The 21,761-nt window shown below is 67.4% G+C and overlaps 9 protein-coding genes across 9 annotated transcripts; 3 read left to right on the forward strand and 6 right to left on the reverse strand.

The window, feature by feature from the left end:
• Positions 1–430: 430 nt before the first annotated feature.
• FA09DRAFT_327603 (hypothetical protein) lies at positions 431–1,498 on the reverse strand. Its single transcript, XM_025741457.1, has 5 exons — positions 1,362–1,498; positions 1,202–1,290; positions 1,065–1,128; positions 907–1,000; positions 431–827 (listed from the first exon to the last, which is right to left on the reverse strand). The coding sequence occupies exons 1-5, from the start codon at positions 1,472–1,474 to the stop codon at positions 717–719; spliced, it is 471 nt and encodes a 156-aa protein (XP_025601169.1). The 5' UTR covers positions 1,475–1,498; the 3' UTR covers positions 431–716.
• A 121-nt stretch (positions 1,499–1,619) lies between these two features.
• FA09DRAFT_358243 (hypothetical protein) lies at positions 1,620–2,287 on the reverse strand (the record flags this gene model as incomplete). The annotated part of the gene is made up of 4 exons (XM_025744933.1): positions 1,620–1,903; positions 2,010–2,101; positions 2,169–2,218; positions 2,281–2,287. Coding segments are annotated over 4 exons (274 nt in total), but the record flags the coding sequence as incomplete, so codon positions are not given.
• A 619-nt stretch (positions 2,288–2,906) lies between these two features.
• On the reverse strand, positions 2,907–4,795 carry FA09DRAFT_118076 (hypothetical protein). The gene is made up of 4 exons (XM_025739023.1): positions 4,556–4,795; positions 4,042–4,499; positions 3,089–3,948; positions 2,907–3,020 (listed from the first exon to the last, which is right to left on the reverse strand). Exons 1-4 carry the CDS (start codon positions 4,578–4,580, stop codon positions 2,972–2,974), a joined length of 1,392 nt encoding a protein of 463 aa, XP_025601171.1. The 5' UTR covers positions 4,581–4,795; the 3' UTR covers positions 2,907–2,971.
• A 774-nt stretch (positions 4,796–5,569) lies between these two features.
• On the forward strand, positions 5,570–8,993 carry FA09DRAFT_327604 (uridine kinase). The gene is made up of 17 exons (XM_025741458.1): positions 5,570–6,020; positions 6,307–6,484; positions 6,543–6,566; positions 6,626–6,670; positions 6,734–6,739; positions 6,809–6,840; positions 6,914–6,942; positions 7,007–7,060; positions 7,118–7,287; positions 7,346–7,684; positions 7,780–7,832; positions 7,912–8,032; positions 8,089–8,136; positions 8,199–8,383; positions 8,448–8,460; positions 8,522–8,672; positions 8,743–8,993. Exons 1-17 carry the CDS (start codon positions 5,926–5,928, stop codon positions 8,934–8,936), a joined length of 1,737 nt encoding a protein of 578 aa, XP_025601172.1. The 5' UTR covers positions 5,570–5,925; the 3' UTR covers positions 8,937–8,993.
• On the reverse strand, positions 8,845–10,794 carry FA09DRAFT_327606 (cell cycle checkpoint). Its single transcript, XM_025741459.1, has 10 exons — positions 10,493–10,794; positions 10,411–10,423; positions 10,338–10,360; positions 10,122–10,281; positions 9,856–9,924; positions 9,580–9,802; positions 9,483–9,526; positions 9,317–9,421; positions 9,180–9,227; positions 8,845–9,115 (listed from the first exon to the last, which is right to left on the reverse strand). The coding sequence occupies exons 1-10, from the start codon at positions 10,645–10,647 to the stop codon at positions 9,089–9,091; spliced, it is 867 nt and encodes a 288-aa protein (XP_025601173.1). The 5' UTR covers positions 10,648–10,794; the 3' UTR covers positions 8,845–9,088.
• Positions 10,795–10,994: 200 nt separating this feature from the next.
• On the forward strand, positions 10,995–12,012 carry FA09DRAFT_358247 (replication factor A protein 3; the record flags this gene model as incomplete). Its single annotated transcript, XM_025744934.1, has 3 exons — positions 10,995–11,003; positions 11,056–11,305; positions 11,753–12,012. The coding sequence occupies 3 exons, from the start codon at positions 10,995–10,997 to the stop codon at positions 11,824–11,826; spliced, it is 333 nt and encodes a 110-aa protein (XP_025601174.1). The 3' UTR covers positions 11,827–12,012.
• A 51-nt stretch (positions 12,013–12,063) lies between these two features.
• Positions 12,064–13,178, reverse strand: FA09DRAFT_327609 (RBP11-like subunits of RNA polymerase). Its single transcript, XM_025741460.1, has 4 exons — positions 13,069–13,178; positions 12,919–13,016; positions 12,598–12,674; positions 12,064–12,373 (listed from the first exon to the last, which is right to left on the reverse strand). The coding sequence occupies exons 1-4, from the start codon at positions 13,171–13,173 to the stop codon at positions 12,162–12,164; spliced, it is 492 nt and encodes a 163-aa protein (XP_025601175.1). The 5' UTR covers positions 13,174–13,178; the 3' UTR covers positions 12,064–12,161.
• A 248-nt stretch (positions 13,179–13,426) lies between these two features.
• On the forward strand, positions 13,427–20,802 carry FA09DRAFT_358249 (hypothetical protein). Its single transcript, XM_025744935.1, has 10 exons — positions 13,427–13,865; positions 13,926–14,465; positions 14,519–14,992; positions 15,045–15,411; positions 15,464–15,592; positions 15,649–18,107; positions 18,158–19,676; positions 19,733–19,890; positions 19,946–20,335; positions 20,389–20,802. Exons 1-10 carry the CDS (start codon positions 13,494–13,496, stop codon positions 20,755–20,757), a joined length of 6,777 nt encoding a protein of 2,258 aa, XP_025601176.1. The 5' UTR covers positions 13,427–13,493; the 3' UTR covers positions 20,758–20,802.
• A 36-nt stretch (positions 20,803–20,838) lies between these two features.
• On the reverse strand, positions 20,839–21,634 carry FA09DRAFT_118389 (hypothetical protein). The gene has a single exon (XM_025739025.1). It carries the CDS (start codon positions 21,538–21,540, stop codon positions 20,920–20,922), a length of 621 nt encoding a protein of 206 aa, XP_025601177.1. The 5' UTR covers positions 21,541–21,634; the 3' UTR covers positions 20,839–20,919.
• Between the last annotated feature and the right edge of the window lie 127 nt (positions 21,635–21,761).

Here is a 21,761-nt window from a genome sequence, read left to right on the forward strand (position 1 = left end):
CTCTCCCTCCTCTGGCCCCTGCCCCTGGGCATCCGGCCCAGCATCGGGCGGAACAGCCGCCGCTCAGGGCTCTGCCGGTGCGCGGGCTGCCTGAATGCTGAAGAGCAAGAGCCAAGCACAAGCGGTGCGCACGCAAGGAGGCCGAGGAGACGCGGCGCAGCGTGCAGAGCCGGTGCCGGCTGCAGTGCTAAGCGGGCGCGGCGAGAGCGCCGAGGGCCGTAGCGCCGCGCGCGCGGCGCCTTCACCTGGCTTGCGAGCGCGGCTCGAGCGGTTGCGTGCTCGCCGCTCTCACGCTCTCACGCCGCCGGTCCCACGCGGTGCCCGTTCGTCACAGCGCCTTGGCGGTGTCAGGCACACACGGCAGGTGGGGTCGAGCCAACGCTCATTTCGCGGCTCGCTGGACTGACTCCTTCGTCCTGGATCCTGTACCCCGAAGGCTGATCAACGCGATGCCGGCGTTCCACAGCGGCTCTCGTCGATGATGCACGCAGCGCGCGGGTGCAGCACGCTGGCGTCCGAGTCACGAGTGTGAAGACAGCACAGCGCTCGGCCACATCAGAGTAACAGTCGAGTCTTACGCGGCAGCCTCAAGCGCGCTCCATGCGACTGCACACAGCATGGCACAAGCAGGCCACCCTCACCACATGACGGCACTGTCGTTGCTCCACTGCTCTGGCCTGCGAGGAATAGAAAGGCAGAGGCGCCAACTGCAAGGGTCACCTCGCCTCCAGCGGCTGCAGCTTGCGCCCGAGGAAAATCTTCTTGATGCCCTCACCCAGCGTCGTGTCAATCTCGCACAGCACCTCGAAGCCTTCGCGCTCGTAGAACTGTCGCAGCACAGCACGATCAGCGCCCCAGCTGGCTTTCGAGAAGGGGGAGGGAAGAGAGTAAGGGCACGAGACTGACCTCGCGTGCCTGGAAGCTGAACGTGTCCACGCATGCATACACGCAGCCTCGCTCGGCGCCGAGCTGCAGCGCGCGTCGAAGGAGCGCCGAGCCGCTGTGACAGGAGGTGAGGCTCGCTCGAGGCAGCACGGACGCATGTGGAGGAGATGAAGGCTCACATGCCTTGCCCGCGCAGATCGGCCTTCACGAAGAGGAGCGAGATTTGAAGAAGACCTGCTGCGGCTGTTGACGACGAGGGCAGCAAAGGCTGCATGAGCGGTGCGAGGAGTGCAGCGGGTAGACTAAGTGGACTCACTCTTGCCCGTCAGTCCCGCTTGCACCTCCTCTCCCTCTGCTCGGTCCAGGCCGATGACGAAGGTCTCCTCGCGATACAGCTGCCCCGTCCTGCCGCCACGACGCCGGCAATCAGCAAGCATGGAGCGGGCAGACAGCGACGGTGAAGGACCGCAGCTCACGCGGCGAGAGTATGCTCGTCAAGGCCCTTTAGCAGCGCAGCGACGAAGCCGGGCGGTGGGGAAGAGGAGACGAAGAGCGCAGGCGCGCTGGGCCGAGGGGCAGACGCAGACATGCGGCCGGTGCGGTGGTGGTCGTGAGGGAAGGTGAGCACTTCGCGCGTGCGCCCGCAGACAAGGCATGGCGCCGTGTGCGGGCGAAGCACGCGCCGTTGCGAGCGACCTGACACTCCCTCTTCGAGACGGCGGCAAACATGCATCGACGTATCATGCCCTCAGACAGAACAGCAGCACCCACCACACACAGCAGCGCCTCTTGGCTCGGCCTCTCCACTGCTGGCTCACTCGTTTACGCAAAAAGAGCAAGGCATCGACATTTCCCCTGCCTCATCCGTGCCTCCAGCCGGCCCTCTGTGCCGCTCAGACAGGGCCCGCCTGTGGCCGCGGCGACGCACGCTGAGCGCCCGTCTCAAGTCTGCAGCTGGAACGGCTTGCCGCCCGAGGGACGGTCGTTGACGAGGTGCTCGGCCTGGGCGTCGACGGTCCTGCGCGGGGGGGCGGGCATGTATGCGTCAGTTGCCGCCCCTGCTTCGATCGTTCCAGCCCGAGTGCGCCACGTCTGGCTGTGTCCCTGCAACGCAGAGAACTCACTCGTCGTGCTTCTCGCCAAGTTTGTGTAGCTTGTCGGCGATCTTGGCGCCGATCCCCTCCTTCTTCTCGCCGTGCGGCTGCGCGTCGGTCGTCTGTGGCGGGGCGCGTGCGAGCGTCAGCGAATGTGATGTGCAGCAAAGAGGCTGCCAAGAAACGTACTGCGCCGCTCTGGTCGACGACGGGCACGGCGGCGTTGTCCTTGGTGTAGTCTGCGCGGCAGTGGGGGGCCGTCAGTGGCCATGCTTCTCTGGCGTGGCGCAGATGGGCGCACCAGACATGGCGAAGGTGAGGTGCGGTGGTGGTGGTGGTGGTTGAGAGAGCGAAGGAGAGATAAGGCGCTGCTGCGTGGCTGCCGTGGCTGCCGTGGATGCGGGGCAACGGGACGACGCTCCAACTCCACGAGGGGAGAAGCGAAGCATGAAGGGTGCACACGACGGCGCGGTGCACGGACGTCCAGCAGCGCAGGCCGCGCGCTGCTCTCGTGCCTGCGAAGCATCGCTCATGCGCAGGCGGAGTCGGGCGCTGCTCGGCACCTTCGCCGCGGCTTGCATCGGCACGAGATCGGCGCCGGCGCCGCGGCCGCGTGGCGTGCCGGTGCTGCGTCTGGTGCGCGTGCTGGTGCGGGTGCTGCTTGTCCGCGCTCTCAGCCAGCGCTGCAGCAGCCAGCAGCCTCTCGGCCGCAGAAGCACCTCGCCATGCACATGCCGGCCGTGCGTGCCATGGCCCCGCCGCCAACGTCGAGTGAAGGTCAAGGGGGCATCGATTGCCTCGGCTCAGCGCGCTCTGCCATCGTGGCCGAGGTTCAAGGGTGGGGGGAGAGAGGAGGCTCATAAGTGGGGTGAAGCAAGGTCAGAGACACGGCGGCGAGGCAGGGTATCAAGGGCAACACTGAGGCACGAGAGGCGTGGGGAGCGAGGAGTCGAAATGAAGGGACAGGGACTGGGGACAAGCCAGCCCAAGCATCACATGGCCGGTGTCCGCGACGTCGAAATCACACTTGCCCAGCCCGGCCTGTCGTCGCATTGGATGCGTCAGCGGGCTGGCCTCTCGCTTTATTCCTCCTTCTCTCAGGTACTCACTCATACTCATCGTCCGACGCATCCATCTCCGCCGCGCTCAGCGTCATGCCCGGCGGCGGGCGTCTGAGCTTCTGGCTCGTCGACTTGTTGCGCGCCAGACTGATGGCGTCGCGTGCGCGCTGCGCTGCTGCTGCCGTGGCCGGCGACGGCGGCTGCGGCTGTGCAGGCTTCGGCGAGGCAGCGGCCGCGGCGGCGGAGCCGTTGCTGCGCGGCATCGAAGAGGCGCTCGTGGCCGCCGTCAGCGTGCCTTCGGACCTGGCGTCGTCGGCGGCGTCGCGCAGCGGATCAATGATGCCCGACTCGTTCGACGGCTGGCTGCGATGTCCGCGCTGCGACGTCGAGCCGAGGATCACGCTCGACGCCGTGCTTGTCGGTGCGGAGCTGGCGGGCGTCGTGCGAGACGTGCGTGCAGACGTCGTAGCGGGCGTCGAGGGCGCGGCGGTGGCGGGCACGACGGTGGCGGTGGGGGGCGAGGAAGGCGGCAGGGGAGAAGGCGAACGATCACGATAGGCGACGCCTTGCGTGCTCTCGATGCTCTGTGCGCTGCGCTGCGACAGCGCACGGTTGAGCGCCGCGCGTTGCGGCGTGAGTGCGGGCGAGGCGTCGCCTAGCGCAAGCCGACCAATCGCATCGGCGCCGGCGCCATCGTCGTGGGATTCCGTGCCGGACGGCGAGCGCGCGGGCTTGGCGGGCGTGCCGGCAGGCGAGGCAGAGGCGAGACGCTCTTGCATGCGCTGCACCGTGGCGTGATCCAGATTGCGCACCTCAATCTCGACACTCGAGTCGCCCATCTCGTCGGGCTTGGCAAGCGGCAGCGGCGCGCGCGGCTGGCTGGTGGGCGCCGAGGGCAGAGCGGGCAGCTGTGGGGCGCGCATATCAGTGGTCAGGCCGGAGAATGGAGGGCAAGGGACCTGACTCACGCCATTGTGCCCGCCCGGCTCCACGCGCGGCACATCCGGCAGGCTCGTCTCCTTCTGCGCGGCCGTGCCATTTGCTGCCTGGACATGCATGGCCCGCGGAGCAGGCGAGGGGCTCTCGCTCCTGTCGATCTCGCCGCTGCGCCGCAGACTCTCCGAGCGTCGCAGCCCGGCACTGGCGGCGTCGAGCTGCGCCGCGGAGAAGCTCGAGCCGCGCCGCATCGAGACTGGCCTCGAGTTGGCGGGCGAAATGCGCCCTGCCGGCGCGCCTGCGCCGCCCGCAGCGATGGCGGAGCTCGGCGAGGTGGAGAGCGCCGCTGCTGCGGCTGCCGAGGCAGAAGAGGGAGAGTGGGAGCGCCCAATGAGGCGCGCGTTGCGGCCCAGCGAGCCACCGGCGCCGCCGGCGTGCGACGCCGACGTCTCGTCGTCGAGCTCGAGAAACGCATCGCGCGGCGTGCCGAGCGTCGAGCGCGGCGAGTCGGAGTACGACGGCGCTGCAAAGTCGAGGTGAGCATGGGCGCTGCAGCCGCACCAGTGGGCCCGCACTCACAGCGGCCCCATGCGCCGCCCGTCATCTGCGGGCGCAGGCCCGTGAGGTTCGGCCTGAGCTCCTGCGTGCCCCAGCTGCCCGGCCCGCCGGTGAGCTGCGGGCGCAGCACGCCCTCGCCCCAGCCGGCGCTGCCCGCGGGCGCGGCGCCGGGGTAGGGGCGCAGACTGCCCTGCCCCGTGCCCGGCGCCGGCGCCGGCGCGCCAAAGGAGGAGCGCGGCACGAGGGGCTTCTCGCCGCCGGCGTCGGAGGAGACGCCGCGCGGCTGGAAGCGGGCGATGCGGTCGCGCACGGCGGCGGGCGGCGCGCCGAGGCCGATGCGCGAGCCGGGCGCGCTGGCGCTGCCGCTGCTCGCTGCGCCCGGCGCGGTGCTGCTGCTGGGCGCACCGCCGGCAGCGGAGCCCGAGGCTTTGCGCTGCAGTGCGGCGATGCGCTCGGACAGCGTGCTGCTGCCTGACGGCGGCCCACGGCGCGGCGCGGGCGAGGGCGCGTCGGACGGGTTGTTCCTGTGTCGCGCAGGCGTGAGTGAGTGCGGCGGCGGCGGCGAGGAGGGGACACGCACATGATGGCAGGCGCGGCAGCCTGGCGCAAGCGACGACGCGAGAAGGTGTGGCGCGGCGGTGTGGTGGTGGGTGAAGATGGCGAGGTGGCGAGCAGTGCGTGGTGCGGAGAGAGCGAGCAAGTTGCTTGACGGCGCCTCGCTGTGCTGTCGACGAGGCGGCCCGAGCTGCGCTGTGCGGCGGAGCGAGAAGCACACCGACACCTCGCTGCCCGCGCGCGCCCGCTCTCACAGGCACGCCGCCTGTGTGCTGCCTGCCAGCCACGCGCGCCACGCGCGCCACGGCGACCAGGTGCAGGCAGAAGCATCCGCGCGCCGCCGCGCCGCCAGCCAGCAGCGCACCTCGCATGCCGGGCCGCACAAGAAGCTCGCGCGCCTCGGGAAGGGCGCCGCGCCCGTCACCTCTCCCGCCCGTGCGCTGCAGCAGCAGCATGAGCACGGACAGGCACAGCAGCCGCTGTTGATTTCGCATCTCACATCGAGCGTCGCTGCCTGCGCTGCGGCTGTGGCGCCAGCGCGATGGCGGCACGCTCTGCTGCTCCCACGCGGCCGGCAAGCACGGGCCAGGCCAGGCCAGCCGGCGGCACGTGATGCTCGCCCGTGCCGCGGCTGCTCTCGCCGTGCAACACGCTGCGCCAGAAGTGCCTCTCGCCTCGCCTCTCCCCACCCGCTCCGCTTCCGGTCCCGCAGCCCGCATCGCATCGCACCCCTCCACTCTCCTGCATCACTCACATCGCATCGCATCGCATCGCATCGCATCGCTGCCGTCGGCGCACAGGGCGTTCCACGCGCCACCTTTTGCAGCGCATCCGCCATGGCCGCCGCCCCTCCACGCGCCGCGCCCGTCGCGCGCCCCGCCGCCGCGGGCGCGGGCAAGGGCCGCGAGAGCATGACGACGCAGGCCAAGAAGTGCGTCGTCTTGACGGGCGGTGGTAGAAGCTTCGAAGAGATGCACAGGATGGACAGGGCTTGATGGGGCACGACAGGCGCGGGTGCGCTCGGATGGGCACTTGGGCGAGGCGAGGGGGCAAGATAGGGCAGCGCAAGGAGGGGAGGGAGGATGAGGGAGCTGGACAGCTGGCAGCAGCGCGGATCAGGCAGCGCCAGAGCCTGCAGGCATCGGGCAACGCATGCGCCACGAGCCATAGGGCCAGCGAAGCGCCAGCCAGCTCACACACAAATGGCCCTGTTGCAGCATCGTCATGACCGAAGCCGGCCGGCGCGCATGGTACGACGCCGAGGGGCGGCCCATCGATGCGTACATCGTCGGCATTGCCGGCGGCTCGGCGTCGGGCAAGACGAGCGTGGCGCGTGCGGTGATCAAGAGCCTGCCCAACGTGCCCTGGGTCGCCATCGTGAGCCAGGACAGCTTCGTAAGTTGCAGAAGCGCAAGCAGAGCGGACGTGGATTGCGGCTGATGACGCAGGACAGTACAACAGCCTGACGCCGGAACAGGTGAGGGACTTGGCGCGGCAGAAGCGGAGGATGAAGCGCTGAGGCTGGCGATGTGCTAGAGCAAGCTGGCACACTCCAACAACTTCGACTTTGACCACCCGGACGTGAGTGGTCTGCGGCGTGGCGCTCGCTCGCCAGGCTTCTGACTGACTGTAGCTGCCATCCAGGCATTCGTGAGTCTTGCAGCGCTCCCTCGAGGAGGGCCTCTTCCGGCAGTCGCTGAGGCGACCCCTCGAGGACAGGACTACCAAATCATGAAGGAGTGCATCGAGGAGTGCGTCGGGCGGCTGCCCACAGCAGCCGTTGCCCCCCTTTGCGCACATGCTCACCAGTCCCGTGCCCGTCAGCCTGCGGCATTCACGAGCCGTCGACATCCGTGCGTGTGTCATGTCAGCGCAAGCTGCTGCGCCGGGCGAAGCTCACCTGCATGTGTCTGCCAGCGGTGTACAGCTTCGTGCAGCATCAACGCACCGCCGACACGACGTATCTCTACGGTGCGTTCTCATCCCTCCGCCTCTCCATTCCTCCGGTCCCTCAGCCCTCTCCAACAGGCGCAACAGTGATCCTCCTCGAGGGCCTCTTTGTCCTGCACGACCCGGCCATCCGCGAGCTGCTGGACCTCAAGATCTTCGTGCAGGCAGACAGCGACCTCATGCTTGCGCGTCGGTTGCGACGGGATATCGCAGAGCGAGGGAGGGACGTCAACGGTGTGCTTGACCAGGTGCGTCTCCCCCTCCCCTCTCTTTCCCTCCTCTCGCCTGATCCACTGCCGTCGCCAGTACCTACGCTACGTCAAGCCGAGCTACGACAACCACGTGTCGCAGACCTCTCGCCACGCCGACATCATCGTGCCCGGACAGCGCAACGACGTCGCGATCGACGTCATCTCTCAGCACATCAAGCGCCAGCTCAATGCGCGCGCCATGCGGCTGCGCACGGAGCTCAGTCGTACGCCTGCAACACCCAGGAGGGAGATGAAGCACTCGCCGTTTGAGGCGCTGAGTCTGACGAGATGCAGCTCCGTCGAGGGCTTTGGCGCGGCCCAGGAGAACACGATGCACGAACTTGGATCGCTGCCGCCAAATGTGCATCTGTTGCCGCAGAAGCCGCAGCTTACGGTATGTGGCTTCCGCCCTCCCCCCCTCCCCCTCCAGACTGCCGCTGAGCCGAGGCGTGCGGGCCGCGCGAAGCTCACACTGCCTCCGATCTGCAGGCACTGCTCACGATGATGCATGACGCCAGCGTCTCGGGCGAGGACTTCATCTTGTGCGTCCTGCCTCTCCCCCCCGCCTCCCCTCTCGGGAGGGCTCCGAGAGTTGTGCATGGGCTAAGCCATGTCATGCAGCACCATCAATCGCCTCGCCCTGCTCGTCGTCGAGGCCGCCATCGCGCATCTGCCGCACCGACCCAAGGAGATCACCCTCGTGTCGGGCAAGCAGCATGTAGGCAGCGAGCTGGCTGTCGAGGTGAGTTGTGGGCTGTGAAGAGATGGCAAGTGCACAATTGACACGCGCCGGAACAGAACATCTGCTCGATTTCCATCCTGCGAAGCGGCGCTATGCTTGAGCCGGTGCGTCCCCCCTTTACCCCCCTCCTTTCTCATGTTCAGTCCTCACAACGTCCGCTCCGCAGTCGGCTCGCCGCGCCATTCCCGCCCTGCAAACCGGCAGTCTGCTCATCCAGTCGGATCGTGAAGGCGAGCCGAAGCTGTACACCGTCGACCTGCCGCGCTTCCTGCGTGCGCGCGAGAGTGCAACGCAGGCCTGGGTCATGCTGCTTGACTCGCAGTGCGGCACGGGCGCGGCGGCGTTTATGGGGTGAGTGGGAGATGCGCTCTGCTCCTCCGCAGACGCTGCTGACACCGAAGGACGCACACGCCAGCATTCGTGTGCTGGTGCGCAGCTCCTCTGCGTTCCGTCGGTCTTTCCCATCAAGCTGACGCTCTCTCGCTGCAGCTCGACCACGGCGTGCAGGAGCAGCACATCCTCTTCGTCGTGCTGCTCGCCTCGGCAAAGGGCGGCATCCACGCTTTGCATCGTGCGTTTCCGCGCGTCAAGATCGTGGTGGCGGGCATCGATCCGGACCTCAAGAAGCGGCGCATCAAGAGTGAGTCCCCCCCCCCTGGGCGCGCCTGCTCTGCTGCAAGATTAGACGCTGATTTGCGGCGCCCGCGCAGCTCCGTCGACTGTGGTGCGCGCAGGCCGGAGAGGCGACGATGAAGATGCCTCGTCGGACGTCGAGGCGGAAGAGGAAGAGGCACGGAGATTGGGCGGCGTGGCGGAAGGAGAGGAGCAGACGCGCGTCTGCTGGAGCCTGGAGCCGGGCTGCGGCAACATGGGCGATCGCTACTGGGGCAGTGGAGGCAAATGATACAGGCGTGGCATGTGAGAGAGGTGACGGTGATGTGGGGGAGGCTGAGTGACGTGGTTGAATGGCGAGGAAGCAGTGCGGAGATGCGAGGCGAGATACGGTGACTGAGGAGACGTGGAGCGGGGGCAAAGCGCGGGGCGAGAAGGAGGCGCTCATGTGTCGAGGCCGGGCAGGAAAAACTGACGGCACTATGCTGTGAGTGTCTCGAGCTGGGGGAGCTGCTGCAGTGCCCGCGATACTCACCGTCATGACCCCTCGGCTGCTGCGCTGGCTCGTGTCGCCGATGTAGACCTGTGGCGCGGCACGCATCAGCTGCGGTCCTATGAGGTAGAGCCCCAGAGAGGGGGGGGGGGGGGGGAGGAAGGCGCAGGAGCACGCACATAGAAGATGGCGCAGTGCGCCTCGCAGATGCACGCGATGATCGAGCTGGCATCGACGATGTTGGAGGAGAGGAGACGCATGAAGGACTTCATGTCGAGCTTGACCTGTGCGTGCGCACGTGCGTTCAGCAACGCAAACGCGAGGAGCGCGAGGAGTGGCACGCACCGAGAAGTGATGGCTTGCAGGATGGTCGTCGTCGCTTTGTGTGACTGTTTCCCTTCATCAGCCATTTTCTCCCTTCTTGCAGTCCGCGAAGACTCACTGTCGTCTCCCTTCGGTCTCGCACAGTCCTTCCACGTCGTCTCGACTCTGCAGTCATCCTTCTCAATCGCCAGCTTCAGCTCGCCACTGCGGCTGGCCGAGAGCAGGATGTGGTCCGCCGTGAGCGAGTGCATGCGCTCGGCCACCTTGCGCAGCTTGGAGATCTTGGCGGGCAGGAAGATGTGCACGTCGGGCACGGGCGAGACGGGCTCTTGGATGCGGTTCTGGTGCGAAAGCTGAGCGGCAGAGAAGGGCCAGTGTGGCGGACATGACGCACAATGTCGGCCGGCTTGAGGATGCGGATCAGCACCTCTTGCACGATCTCGAGGCGCGCGCCGTTCATCGTCTGGCGCGCGCAGCATAAGCGTCAGTGCGGCGATCGTGCGAAGAGAGGACAGGTCGCAGGCTCGGCCGGACATGCTGTGCCACTGCTGAGTGCCACGTGCTGTCTTCCTCACAGCCTGTCTCGAGCACCTAAGAAGTTGCCCCCCCCCCCCCCCCCACGGGGGACCTCTCTCCGCTCCTTATTTCTCCTCCACTCACCGTATTCCCAATGCTGAAGCTCAGCAGCGGATCACGATCCCTCTTCGCGAGGCGCATCGTGACGTCTGCCGCGTCTTTGCCCGTGGAGCGCAGCGCCTGCAGCAGCGGCTCGGTGGCGATCTCGAGGTTAATCTGGTTGTTGAAGTTGGACTCGATGCGGCTGGGAGGGGAACGGTAAGCACGGCAAGAGGATGGGACAGAGGAGAGGGCACGCACTAGTCGGCGTTGAAGAATGCGTCCTATTGCGTGCGTCAGCATGGCGGTATCAAGGAAGCGGCAGGACACGTACGACAGGCACCGTGCTGCACGTCACCCGCCGGGACAGGCGTCAGCAGTGCGCACCTCGCGCTGCGCCCGCGCTGCCGGCTCACGACCAGATCTGCATGCTCTCGAGCGCCTCGCCGGGCACGATGATCTGCACGGCGGCGGCGCTGAGGCGGATGATGCACTTGGGCGACGTCTTTGCCACGGCCTGGATCATGCGCAGGAACGTGGGCGCGTCGGCGAAGGAGACGCGCAGCCGCATCGCGCGAGAGGCAGAGGGGGTGGCGGTGAGGACTGGCAGCGGAGCCGCAGCTCAAGCTCAGCGGCGGAGGCAGCTGCAGGCGGCGAGGCGGCAGCGGTGGTGCTGAAGCTGGCGAGGTGCGGCGAGGGAGGAGGCGGTGGAGAGGCAAGCGGCAGCGGCAAGTCAGAGTGTTGGACCCGAGGCAGCCGGCGCGCCTGTCCGACTTGCGCAGCTGCTCCCACACGCTGCGCGCGCGACGCGTTAAGTGGCGCGTCGGCGCCGCCTGCGCTTCCTCCTCGCCTTCGCAGCGGGCCGCGCTGCTCCGTCCTCCACTCCCCCACCCTCGTTCCACCTGACACTCACACACCATGGACAAGGTGCGCCTCCTCACGCATCATACCTTGCGACCTCTGTTCACGCTGCCCGCAGCCAACGCCCCTCATCAACTCCTCCATGATGGCCAACCACGCGGGCCAGGTGGTGCGCATCGTCGGCAAGGCGGCGCAGCTGGCGGGCAGCGAGCTCGTCGTGCAGACGTCGGACCAGGGCAACGTCGCCGTCGACCTGGCGCGCGACACGCAGCTGCGCGGCGAGGGGTACGTCGAGATTGTGGGCAAGGTCGACGAGAACGGCGAGCGCCTGCGCGAGTTTACCAGCGTCGACTTTGGCGACAAGCTGGGTGAGTGCCGCGCTGAGATGGGGCAGGGTGCGGTGTGGGCGCGCGAGAGTGGCGTCGGGAGCGGCAGGGTGCGGTGTGGGCGCGCGAGAGTGGCGTCGGGAGCGGCATGGAGGGGACGCTATGGCGCGCGGATGAGCAGCGGCCGTGGCGCAGTCCAGCCCTGCCAAGGTGCGATGGCGCCCGGCCTGCTGCTCGGGCGCTCTCCGTGGCGTGGGCGGAGAAGGCTAGCGCGGCGAAGAAGAAGCAGTGTCGGGACGCCAAGGCTGTGCTGCAGAACATGCCATGCGACGGTCGGATGCTCCGTGATGCTGTACATGCGGCGGCGCCGGCCAGCTACGTCAGGGCCCGGGAGAGGGCTGCCATCGTCGCCGTCCCAGCCGCGTCTCTGTCGACTCTTCCCGCCTTCGTCTTTCGTCCTGCGCACGCTTACATCCGGCATGCGCGCAGACATGGCGCTCGTCGAGGCAGTGGTGCAGCTCTCGGCAAAGGTGCCCGCGCTCTTCGCCGAGTCAAGTAACTGAGCGTGTGGCGTGGCGTGCGACGCACTAGGAGAGGAATGGAGCCGCCATCGACCTCGCGCCTTCGGCAGCAGCAGCATCTGCAGGCTGGGCGTGGAGGGACAGCGCATCGAATCGGCACGAGCACGAGCAGCATCGCGCCCGCGGCCGTCCGGCGTACTTGTACTATACAATCATTCATCAGCCGTGCGCGCCCGCGTGTGGGCATGAGAGACGAGCAGGACACACGAGATCGAGCGGCCTGGGTGACGATACATTGGAGACGAATGCAGTGGGAGCTAGTATACAGATGATGTACGAAACAGAGGCTGGAGCGACACGAGGTCAGAGACGCGCACTCATGGCCTCGCAGCGGCCTGTGCCTTCTTCTCCGCCTGGATGGCCCGGCCGCGCTCCTCCATGGCGCGCAGGGCCTCGGGCGACACCTCGTCGCTGTGCCGCTCGTAGTTGCCCTCGGACAGATTGGCGGTGTAGGCATCCTCGATGGTGACGAAGAGCGCCTCGAGGTTCTTGATGGCATCCAGCAGCGCCGAGAGGGCCGAGAGATGGTCTGAATGTGCGAGTATGTCAGCGCAGTGTTCCGGTGCAACAAGGGATTGCAGAGCCAGCCTCTCTCGCAAGAGACGAATTCAGTAGGAACAATTGGTCTAGTTGACTCGGTCGTCAGGTGCAGGCGTCCCGTAGGACAGCAAGCATGCCGATAAATCCCTTAAGTCAAGATCATCACGTATCGTCCTCGCAGGGCTGGCTCTCTAAGCGGCAATGGGTACTCACCATACATCTGGACGCGCAGGTGGATCTTCGGCTCGCTCGGGTGCGGGTTGCTGTAGCCGCAGAACTCGACCTTGGGGCTGGCAGGGCATGCGGCGTCAGCGAGCGGCTCGCTGCCGAACACGGCCTTTACCGGGCCACGACAAGCGAGCTTGCGGCGCAGCCAATCCCTCAGCAACGAAGAATTCCATAGTGTGTGACAAGTCGCACCGCTACTAGGGCCGCCCACAAGGAGCGTCCGGTCGCTCGACAGAGTCGTCTATAATCCTCGGGAAGCGGCGCCGCCCGCACGTCCGCCTTGGCCCGCGGAGCAGCTGGACTCACTTCTTCATGAGCATGTAGCGTAGCGCATTGCCGAGCGTGTGGTCCTCGTCCTTCAGGCAGAACGTGGCGGCGCTGAGGTCCTTTTCGTGTCCTGGCAGCTGCAGAGAGGGATGAGCGGCAGGGCAGGCGTGCAGGCGCGCGCACACGCACAATGCTGATCTTGTCGCTGAGCTTGGGCCCCTCGTCGATCTCCATTGGTGCGGGCGGGTCGGCCACGGCGGCCTGCTCGGCGCCGACGCCGGGGACTTCGGCCATGATGTGTGGGTGGAGGGTGAGGTGCGGGATGACGGTGGTCGGCGCTGCTCGAGCGGCGCAGAAGAATGGGCGCCGCGCTGCGTGTCACGTGCCAGCGCACGTCTCTCGTGCGGCTCGAAAGTGTGCTTCTCGGCGACGGCGTGGGAAGGACACGACGCGTTGAGGCGAGCGCTTAACGCGCTGCGGAGCGGAGTAGCGAGGCGGCTGGCACTGGCGAGAAGCCCCCTCGCTCTCGTGTGCTCCCCACACCGAGATCCATTTCACCTCACCCCGCCTCTCACACCCACACTCGCTGCATCAGGCACACGTGCGCCTGCAGCATGCCGTCCGGCCGCGTCTCGAGCGCCTCGCGCGCCTCGCGCGCCTCGGGCATCGGCACGAGCGCCTCGACGCCCGCCAAGCTGCAGCGTCCGGCGCGCAAGTCGGCGGCCCGCAAGTCGCAGGACTTCATCGTCATCTCCGACGACTCGGACTTCGAGCTCTCTGCGTCGGCCGAGGCCGAGTCTGACGCCTACTCGGCCTTCTCTGCGGGCTCGGCGATGTCGAGCGGCGACGAGGAGCTGCCAGAGGATGAGAGCGCCGAGCTGTCGAGTGCCGGCGAGGCGTCGCCGCGCCTGACGCTCGACTCGCGCTCCGACTCGGGCGACGACGAGGTGGCCACGCCGAGCGATGTGCCGTCGAAGCGTCAGAAGGTGCGTTGCTCCTGTGTCGAAGCAGCGCTCTGCAACGCCCACTCACGCCGCGCGCTGCAGACCGAGGACGGATACTTTGACACTGGCAGCGACCCGGTCGTCCTGCTGCCGACGATCGCATCGCTGAAGAGCAAGCAGGCCAGCAGCAGCCAGTCGCCGCTGCGCCGCGCCATGAAGCAGAGCACGCTGTCGTTCGGCCAGCGGAAACCGCCGCAGCCCGCGCCCGCCAAGGCTAAGGCCAAGGCGCCCGCAGCGAAGGAGCGCCGCGCCGCGACGCCCGATTTCATCGTCGACTCGTCCGACGAGTTCATCTCGGACGGCGACGAGGGCGCGCCGCGCAAGCGCAAGCAGGCCAGCGGCAGCAAGGGCGCGGCGGCAGGCAAGAGCAAGCGCTGGGCGCCAGAGTTCCGCGCCGGCAGGAAAGTGCGCTACCTGCCCTTCGTGCCCAAGTACGAGGACGCCGTGGCCATGGCCCACGCTGCACGCGCCAAGGAGGCGGCCGGCGAGCTGCCGCCCATGAGCGCGCTCGACGACATATTTGGCGACATTGTGCGGCGCCTCGACACGGATGCGATTGTCAGCCTCGCCAAGACATTGCAGGTGCGTCCCATGGCGGCACCACTAATTTGGCACAGCTCACATTTGCGTCGCAGGGCCGGCCACTCCGCGTCGCTACCATGTGCAGTGGCACCGAGTCGCCGCTGCTGGCGCTCAAGCTCATCAGCCGCGCAATCAAGGAGCAGCACGGCCTCGACATTGAGATCCACCACGTCTTCGCCTGCGAGATCGAGCCGTACAAGCAGGCCTACATCGAGCGCAACTTCTCGCCGCCGATTCTGTTCCGCGACGTGTGCGAGCTGGGCGACGATCAGGCACACACGGCCTACGGCGCCCTCGTCGACGTGCCGGGTGACGTCGACATTCTTGTTGCGGGCACGAGCTGCGTCGACTACTCGGGCCTCAACAACATGAAGAAAGGCCTCAACGACGGCGGCGAGAGCGGCCGCACGTTCTTCGGCATGCTCAATTGGGTCGAGAAGCACCAGCCGTCGATTGTCATCCTCGAGAACGTCAAGTCTGCGCCGTGGGCCGACGTCGCGCAGGCGTTTGTGGACATCGAGTATGACGTGAATGCTGCGGCTTGCGGTGCTGCACGCTGGAGCTCACCGCTGCTTGCAGTCCGCCTTCTCGAACACGTTCGACACGAAGAACTACTACATCCCGCACACGCGCCAGCGCGGCTACCTCATCGCGACGCGCAACACCAAGGACGACTACGCGGCCAACTGGGAGGCGCTGACCATGAGCATGGTCCGGCCTGCGTCTTCCTCGCTCGAGTCGTTCCTGCTGCCGACGGACGACCCGCGTATCCAACACGTGCGCCAGCAGTTCGCACTGGGCGAGGGCTTTGGTCGTTCGCGCTCGACAATCGACTGGAGCCGCTGCCAAGGTCGCCACGAGTTCGCACGCGCCGATGAGCATCTCGGCAAGGCTCGGCCGTTCACGGCATGGGAGGAGGGCGGCGGCTGCAAGCTCTCGCACGATGGTGAGTGAAGCCGCTTCTCGGCGCGACCTCGAGCTCACCTCGTTGCCTGCAGCATGGAACGAGTGGGCGCTGCCGATGCCCGAGCGCGTGCTTGACCTGCTCGACATCACGACGCTGAGACACGCCAAGATGGGCATCGACGCGAGCTTCAAGAGCCGCGTGTGGGAGCTGAGCCAGAATGGTGAGCGGCTGCAGCGCACCTGGAGAAGGTCGCACGAGCTCACGCACACCTCGCAGTCGATCGCAACATTGCGTCGTCTCGGCCAGGCACCTGCGGTTGTCTGACGCCGTCCGGCATGCCGTATCTGACGTCGCGCGGAGGCCCGCTGGTCGGCCTCGAGGCGCTTTCGCTGCAGGGCCTGCCGCTCGACGAGCTCCTGCTGTCGCGCGAGACGAACGATCAGCTGCAGAACCTGGCCGGCAACGCCATGTCGTCGACCGTCGTCGGCTCGTGCGTCTTTGCCGCTCTCCTCATCGCCCAGCCCGATCTGCAGCGCCGCCGGGAGAAGGTCGACGTCGAGATGCAGCAGCAAGAGGAGACGGAGGCCGCTGCGCCGGCCATGATCGGCGAGCTGGCAGAGCAGGCCTACGAGCTCGACTCGCACGCCGACAAGATTGACCTGGCCAAGCTGCTCGAATCGGCCGTCGCCAGTGCCCAGCGCTGTTCGTGCGAGGGCCGCGCTGCCACGTCCGACCAGCCCATCTTCCAGTGCACGCAGTGCAAGCACACGGCTTGCGGCCGCTGCAAGGGCCGCCCGGAGCACTCCTTCGAGCCCTTCCTTGACGAGCGCCTCGACACGGACGACTTCGAGGCGGAGCTCAAGGCGCTGCTGCCCATGCGCATCGTGCTGAACCTGCCCGAGGCGCCGGCAGACCCTGCCGAGCCGGCGGCTGGCTACGAGCGCTGGATCGAGCGCGTGCAGATCGTGCTTTCGTCCGCCGAGCTTCTCTTCTCCGGCCTGCTGCGCCAGCGCAGCTGGACGGCCGTCTTCGCCACGAGCTCTGGCGATGCTCGGCTTGAGCTTCTGCTCGACCCGGCCGACCCACACTGGCGTCTCTTCATCGAGCCGGAGCGCGAGGAGCCGACGAAGAGCAAGCTGCGCTCGATGCTGCTGCACCCCGTCGCGCGCATGCGCCTCACGCTCGACGCCAAGAGCCTTCTCGACGGCGAGTGGGAGCTCAAGCTGCCGACCAACGAGAAGTTCACCGCGTTCATCACCGGCGGCGGCGAGCTCGTGCCGACGTGGGAGGCGGCCATGGGCATTGGCGGCGACTTTGCCAACACGAAGCGCTTCAGCAGCATGGAGGTCAAGGTCGACGGCCTCGGCGACGTGGCTGGCACGTACGACCTGCTGCCCAAGTGCGGCACGGCCAACGGCGCCTTGCACCTTCGCCGCGAGGTCACGGAGGCCGCTGCGAACCGCCGTGCCATCGCCGTGCCGCGCTCCTTCCTCTTCCTCGACACCGACCGGCTGCGCGACAAGGACCACGACTCGTTTGTCTTCTCCTCGCACATCGCGCCGCTGCCGTTCCCACTCGAGCGCACAGTCGACGCCCGCGCGCCGCTCGGCTGGCGCCTGCCGGTGCCGAACAAGAGCGCCGCCGAGGGCGCGACCAAGGAGCTGAAGACGACACTCACGCTCGAGGGCCGCTGGGTCGCGAGCTCTCTCGCGATGACCCTCATCGAGCCGGAGCACGCCTCGCGCTCTCGCATCGGCGCGTCTGCTGCGCCTACGACGCTCGATGCCGACTCGCGCTGCGTCGACGCACTCACTGTGCTGAGCTGCTCGGCGCGTATCGAGCGCGGCGATGAGCTCAACCGCGACATCTGGCCGACTGTTGAGGGTCAGTGGGAGAATGTGGACCTCGAGCACAAGGCGACGACGACCTTCAACGCGCTCGCATGGCTCGTCGAGCGCGTGCCCGCTCCGGCCATCAGCGCGGAGTGGACGGCTGGGCCTACGGTCGACACCGAGCACTCTCCCACTTGCGCGATTTGTGCTCCGAAGCAGCCCGACATCCAGTGGATCGCCGCTGCGGGCCAGCCGACGCGGCCAATCGAGAACGAGGAGCAGGCGGCGCCGTACGAGCATGCGCTGAAGAATCGCCCGCCGCCATTCGTGATGCAGCTGCGCATCGAGGACGGCATGGCCATCGCCCGCATCGGCGTCAACCCGCTGACGCTCATGCACCGTGCGCTCTCGCGCCTGCCGGTGCTGAGCCCGGCGGTCAAGACGACGCTGTCTTGGCGCCTCAGCAAGCAGGACAAGTCGCTCGACGAGTTCAACATCCCCGCATATACGCTGCGCTCGAACCGCAAGGACCCCGAGGCACCGACGCCGGAGCTCTTCACGATGGAGCTGCGGCCGGAGCAGCGCCGCTCCCTCAGCTGGATGCTCAAGCAGGAGAGCGAGGACGTCGAGCCGTTCGTCGAGGAGGAGGTCTCCGAGGGCCTGCTGGCGCCGATGCGCTGGCGCGCCGAAGGCAAGGCTACACGCGAGGTCGTGGTCCGCGGCGGCGTGCTTGCCGATGCCGTCGGCTATGGCAAGACGGCCATCTCTCTCGGCCTCATCGCGGCGCGGAAAGAGGCGGCCGAGCAGCGCAAGAGCGACGACAAGCGCTTCGTGCATACCAAGGCCACGCTCGTCATCGTGCCGCCGCACCTGTGCAGGCAGTGGGAGAAGGAGGTCGAGAAGGTGAGCGGATCGAAGCTCCCATCCCTGGCTGTGCTGACGCGTGCTTGCAGTTCACTGGCGACAGCCTCAAAGTCGTCGTAATCCACTCCAAGCAGGAGCTCAACAAGACGACGATTGCCGACATCCAGGCCGCCGACATTGTCATCATGTCGGTGACGATCTACAAGAGCGACGCGTACTTTGAATCGCTGGCACGCCTGGCCGCGGCGAACCCACTGCCCGCCACGGCCGGCCGCTTCTTCGACGCTGCGCTCGAAAAATCGGTCGCGGCGCTGCGCAATCGCATGGTGGAGCTGCAGACCAAGGGCGAGGGCGCGCGCAAGGTCGCCGAGTCCGTCAAGGACAAGGTCGACTTCGACACGTCGCACCTCACCACGGCGAAGAAGAGCAAGCGGCTCATCGGCCAGGCATACGCGGAGGCACATGCCGAGGGCAGCGACGGCGAGCCGAGCGCGAAGGGCAAGGGCAAGGCGCCGGCAAAGGCAAAGGCCAAGCCGAAGCCGAAGCGCCGCGCCGCGGACAGCGACAGCGAGCTGAGCGACTTCATCTCGGACGACGACGAGCCGAAGCGCAAGTCCAAGGCCAAGGGGAAGCCGAAAGCGGCCGCGCCCAAGGCGTCGATCGGGCCGGACCCCTGGGGCCTCGGCAGCGCCGCCGTCCGCTCGGACTACACGCGGCTGCACGCTGCGCCGCTTGAGTGCTTCATGTGGGAGCGCGTCGTCATCGACGAGTTCCACTACATTGCCGCCAACGCCGAGCGCACTTTCGCTGCGATCGCCAAGCTCAGCGCGCACTCCAAGTGGATCTTGTCGGGCACCCCGCCGACGGCAGACTTTGCCGACGTCAAGTCGATCGCCACGTTCCTGAACATCCACTTGGGCATCGACGACGATGCCGACTCGACGAAGCAGTCCGTGCGTCTGCGCCGCGAGAAGGCTCGCACGCTGGTGGAGAAGTTCCGCAACTTCGTCGAGGTGCGCTCGCCAGCCTGGCATCACCGCCGTCAGGCGCGTGGCCAGGCATTCCTGGACCAGTTCGTGCGGCAGAACGTCGCCGAGATCGCCGACATTCCCTTCGTCGAGAGCATGCGGCCCGTGGCCATGCCGGCGGCCGAGCGTGCCTGCTACCTCGAGCTGGCGCACACCATTGAGAGCCTGGACCTGCGTCTGGCGCGCCGGGTCTTCAAGGCGACAGCCAAGACGAAGAAGAAGGGCGGCGCCGACGGCCAGAACGACCGCGACGAGCGCCTGCGCCTCACCGTCGGCGAGTCGAGCTCGCCCGAGGAGGCCCTGTCGCGGCAAGCGGCGCACTTTGTGCTCGACGAGGACATGGACACGACGGACGCGGCCGCGGCGTGCGAGTTCATCGTCAGCGAGCGCGAGAAGCAGCGCGACGAGTGCCTCGCGCAGCTCGAGCGCGAGATCCGCGACATTGCCCTGCCGCAGCACTTCCTGTGCCTCGTCACGTACGAGTTCCGCGACGAGCACAACTGGCCGCTCGTCGTGTTTGCGCAGAACGTCGAGAACGGCTCGTGGGGCGACCCGGAGTGCAAGCCGAAGCTGATCGAGCGTGAGTGGTGTTGTGCGAGGTGCGAGGTGATGGCGCAGCTGCTGACTCCTCCGCAGTGCTGAAGAAGCTCAAGTGCACGGCTGGCCCGGCACTCTCTTCCGTCAAGGAGGGCCGCACGCGCTATCTAAAGCTCAAGCCGAAGAAGGGCTACTCGAAGGAGGAGGCGTGGGCCGAGGAGGCCTCGCTGCGCAACACGACGCACCTGCTTCAGCGCGTGAGTCGAGCCGGAGCAGCTGCTCGGTGGCCTCGCTGATCAGGTCTCCACACAGCTGCGCAACGAGTATTGGGCACGACAGCAGTCGCTGCGCTACTTCACGCGCGTGCGCGACATCCAGCGTGCGAGCAAGAGCGGCGAGCCACTGGGCGTCGTGTGCCCGTCGTCGAAGTGCGACAAGGGCGGCGTGGAGCTGCCGCTTGAGAAGATTGCGCTGGCGTCGACGTGCGGCCACACGGGCTGCTACGAGTGCGTGCTGCGCGATGCCTACATCGGCCAGTGCTGCACGCCCGGCTGCAACGCGCTCGCCAAGCCCACGTCCATCGTCAAGGCCAGCTCGCTCGGCATCGAGGAGCCCGGCACGCGCTACGGCGTCAAGCTGCAGCGCGTCGCCGACCTCATCAACTCGCTGCCCGACGAGGAGCGCATCCTGCTCTTTGTGCAGGTGAGTGCGGCTCGATGTGCGCGCACTGGACGAAGCTAATCTCCGCCTCGCAGTTCGACGGCCTGCTGCGCAAGGTCGCAGACGTGCTCGAGGAGTCGGGCGTGTCCTTCGTGCGCCTCACGGGCACGTCGAGCAACCGCAGCAACCAGCTCGACTCGTTCCAGAGCGGCGGGGACCGGGTGCTGCTGCTCAACGTCGCCGACGAGAGTGCCGCTGGCTCCAACCTCACCGTGGCGAACCACGTCATCTTCCTCTCGCCGCTCATCACCGAGGAGGCGCAGCAGTACCACGCCACGATGGAGCAGGCGCGCGGCCGCGCCATCCGCTTTGGCCAGACGAAGGAGGTGCACATCCACCGCTTCGTCGCCATCGACACCATCGACCAGTCGACGTACGAGAACCGAGAGCAGAAGACGCTCTGAGGGTCTAGGGCTTGCGAGTGTAATGTCATTGTGTTACCGAGCTGGCGTGGGCGCGGCGTGGCAGCGAGCGAAGTGACTGGTTAGGGAAGGCGTCGGCAGATGCTCGGGGCGCTTTTGAAGGGTATCGATGAGAGGAAGAAAACGTCTATCGCGGCCGGTGCCTCAGGCCTCGCCGATGCCGTCGCCCGGCCAGTCGATCCAGTCTAACGAGATGGCTGGAACACAAGCGCGTGAGCCTGTAGCCCGCATCTGCTTGCCCGCGCTACACTCACCGACGGCCACGAGCGTGAGGACCACTACGAGCGCGACAGAGGTCCACATCCACATCTTCTCGCGCGGCGTGACAGGCTCAAAGCCGAGCGCTTGCCCGCGCGCCAGGCGCTGTTCCGCACCGCGAGAAGCGCCGCTGTCTCGTCGTGGTGCCGCATAGAGCGGCAGAGTCGTCTGCGACGCCGCAGCGCCCAGCTCCACGTCTGAGCCACGCATGAGGCCCGTGTGCTCCTCGTCGTACGACTCGCCCGGCGCCTCAAAGTCGTACTTTGTGCGTGCTGCACTGGACGCTGGCGCAGGAGCATCGAGCTCGACATCGTCGAAGCCGGGCGCATCAATGCCGAGGCCGAGCAGACTGGGCCGGTGCGCCAGCGAGCGGCGAGGATGGTAGGCGCGCGAGGCGGGCGGCGGCGAGATCTGCGACGACGACCCTGGTGCTGCTTGCGACGCGCCGCCAGAGGCAGACGGGACGAAGCGCGGCTCGCTGGCGGTGAAGGGCGACATGAGGCTCATGGCCGCTGTGGCCGAGCGGCGGCCGGCTGCCGGAGCAGAGGGCGGGACGGGGCCAGAGACGCGAGCGACGGGCGGCGCGCCATCAGATGCACACGCGGCGGCGGCGGCGGCGGCAGCGGCAGCAGGAGCGTCGGGCGGCGGCGGCGAGGGAGAGGCAGAGGTTCGTCAGAGGTCGTGAGCGTGGCGCATGGAGCAGGGACGAGAGGCCGGGCGGGTCGAGG

This window comes from Tilletiopsis washingtonensis (assembly GCF_003144115.1).
Source record: "Tilletiopsis washingtonensis strain MCA 4186 unplaced genomic scaffold FA09scaffold_2, whole genome shotgun sequence".
Classification (NCBI taxonomy): Eukaryota; Fungi; Basidiomycota; class Exobasidiomycetes; order Entylomatales; genus Tilletiopsis; species Tilletiopsis washingtonensis.

What these genes read in the sequence shown, in the direction of transcription:
- FA09DRAFT_327609 (XM_025741460.1), bottom strand. Translation starts at nt 13,173, where the DNA reads ATGGCCGAAGTCCCCGGCGTCGGCGCCGAGCAGGCCGCCGTGGCCGAC. An exon ending in TCAGCGACAAGATCAGCATT is followed by an intron (nt 13,017 to 13,068) that starts GTGCGTGTGCGC and finishes CCCTCTCTGCAG; the next exon opens with CTGCCAGGACACGAAAAGGA. An exon ending in CGCTACATGCTCATGAAGAA is followed by an intron (nt 12,675 to 12,918) that starts GTGAGTCCAGCT and finishes ATGCCCTGCCAG; the next exon opens with CCCCAAGGTCGAGTTCTGCG.
- FA09DRAFT_327606 (XM_025741459.1), bottom strand. Translation starts at nt 10,647, where the DNA reads ATGCGGCTGCGCGTCTCCTTCGCCGACGCGCCCACGTTCCTGCGCATG. An exon ending in GCTTCAGCATTGGGAATACG is followed by an intron (nt 9,925 to 10,121) that starts GTGAGTGGAGGA and finishes TGCGCGCGCCAG; the next exon opens with ACGATGAACGGCGCGCGCCT. An exon ending in GCAGCCGAGGGGTCATGACG is followed by an intron (nt 9,116 to 9,179) that starts GTGAGTATCGCG and finishes TAGTGCCGTCAG; the next exon opens with TTTTTCCTGCCCGGCCTCGA.
- FA09DRAFT_118076 (XM_025739023.1), bottom strand. Translation starts at nt 4,580, where the DNA reads ATGACGGGCGGCGCATGGGGCCGCT. An exon ending in AGGAGACGAGCCTGCCGGAT is followed by an intron (nt 3,949 to 4,041) that starts GTGCCGCGCGTG and finishes CGCGCCCCACAG; the next exon opens with CTGCCCGCTCTGCCCTCGGC. An exon ending in GCGTCGGACGATGAGTATGA is followed by an intron (nt 3,021 to 3,088) that starts GTGAGTACCTGA and finishes ATGCGACGACAG; the next exon opens with GCCGGGCTGGGCAAGTGTGA.
- FA09DRAFT_358249 (XM_025744935.1), top strand. Translation starts at nt 13,494, where the DNA reads ATGCCGTCCGGCCGCGTCTCGAGCGCCTCGCGCGCCTCGCGCGCCTCG. An exon ending in GCCTCGCCAAGACATTGCAG is followed by an intron (nt 14,466 to 14,518) that starts GTGCGTCCCATG and finishes TTTGCGTCGCAG; the next exon opens with GGCCGGCCACTCCGCGTCGC. An exon ending in GCATCCTGCTCTTTGTGCAG is followed by an intron (nt 20,336 to 20,388) that starts GTGAGTGCGGCT and finishes TCCGCCTCGCAG; the next exon opens with TTCGACGGCCTGCTGCGCAA.
- FA09DRAFT_327604 (XM_025741458.1), top strand. Translation starts at nt 5,926, where the DNA reads ATGGCCGCCGCCCCTCCACGCGCCGCGCCCGTCGCGCGCCCCGCCGCC. An exon ending in TTCACGAGCCGTCGACATCC is followed by an intron (nt 6,943 to 7,006) that starts GTGCGTGTGTCA and finishes TGTGTCTGCCAG; the next exon opens with CGGTGTACAGCTTCGTGCAG. An exon ending in TCAACGGTGTGCTTGACCAG is followed by an intron (nt 7,288 to 7,345) that starts GTGCGTCTCCCC and finishes TGCCGTCGCCAG; the next exon opens with TACCTACGCTACGTCAAGCC.
- FA09DRAFT_118389 (XM_025739025.1), bottom strand. Translation starts at nt 21,540, where the DNA reads ATGAGCCTCATGTCGCCCTTCACCGCCAGCGAGCCGCGCTTCGTCCCG.
- FA09DRAFT_327603 (XM_025741457.1), bottom strand. Translation starts at nt 1,474, where the DNA reads ATGTCTGCGTCTGCCCCTCGGCCCAGCGCGCCTGCGCTCTTCGTCTCC. An exon ending in GATCTGCGCGGGCAAGGCAT is followed by an intron (nt 1,001 to 1,064) that starts GTGAGCCTTCAT and finishes CTCCTGTCACAG; the next exon opens with CGGCTCGGCGCTCCTTCGAC. An exon ending in TCAGCTTCCAGGCACGCGAG is followed by an intron (nt 828 to 906) that starts GTCAGTCTCGTG and finishes GTGCTGCGACAG; the next exon opens with TTCTACGAGCGCGAAGGCTT.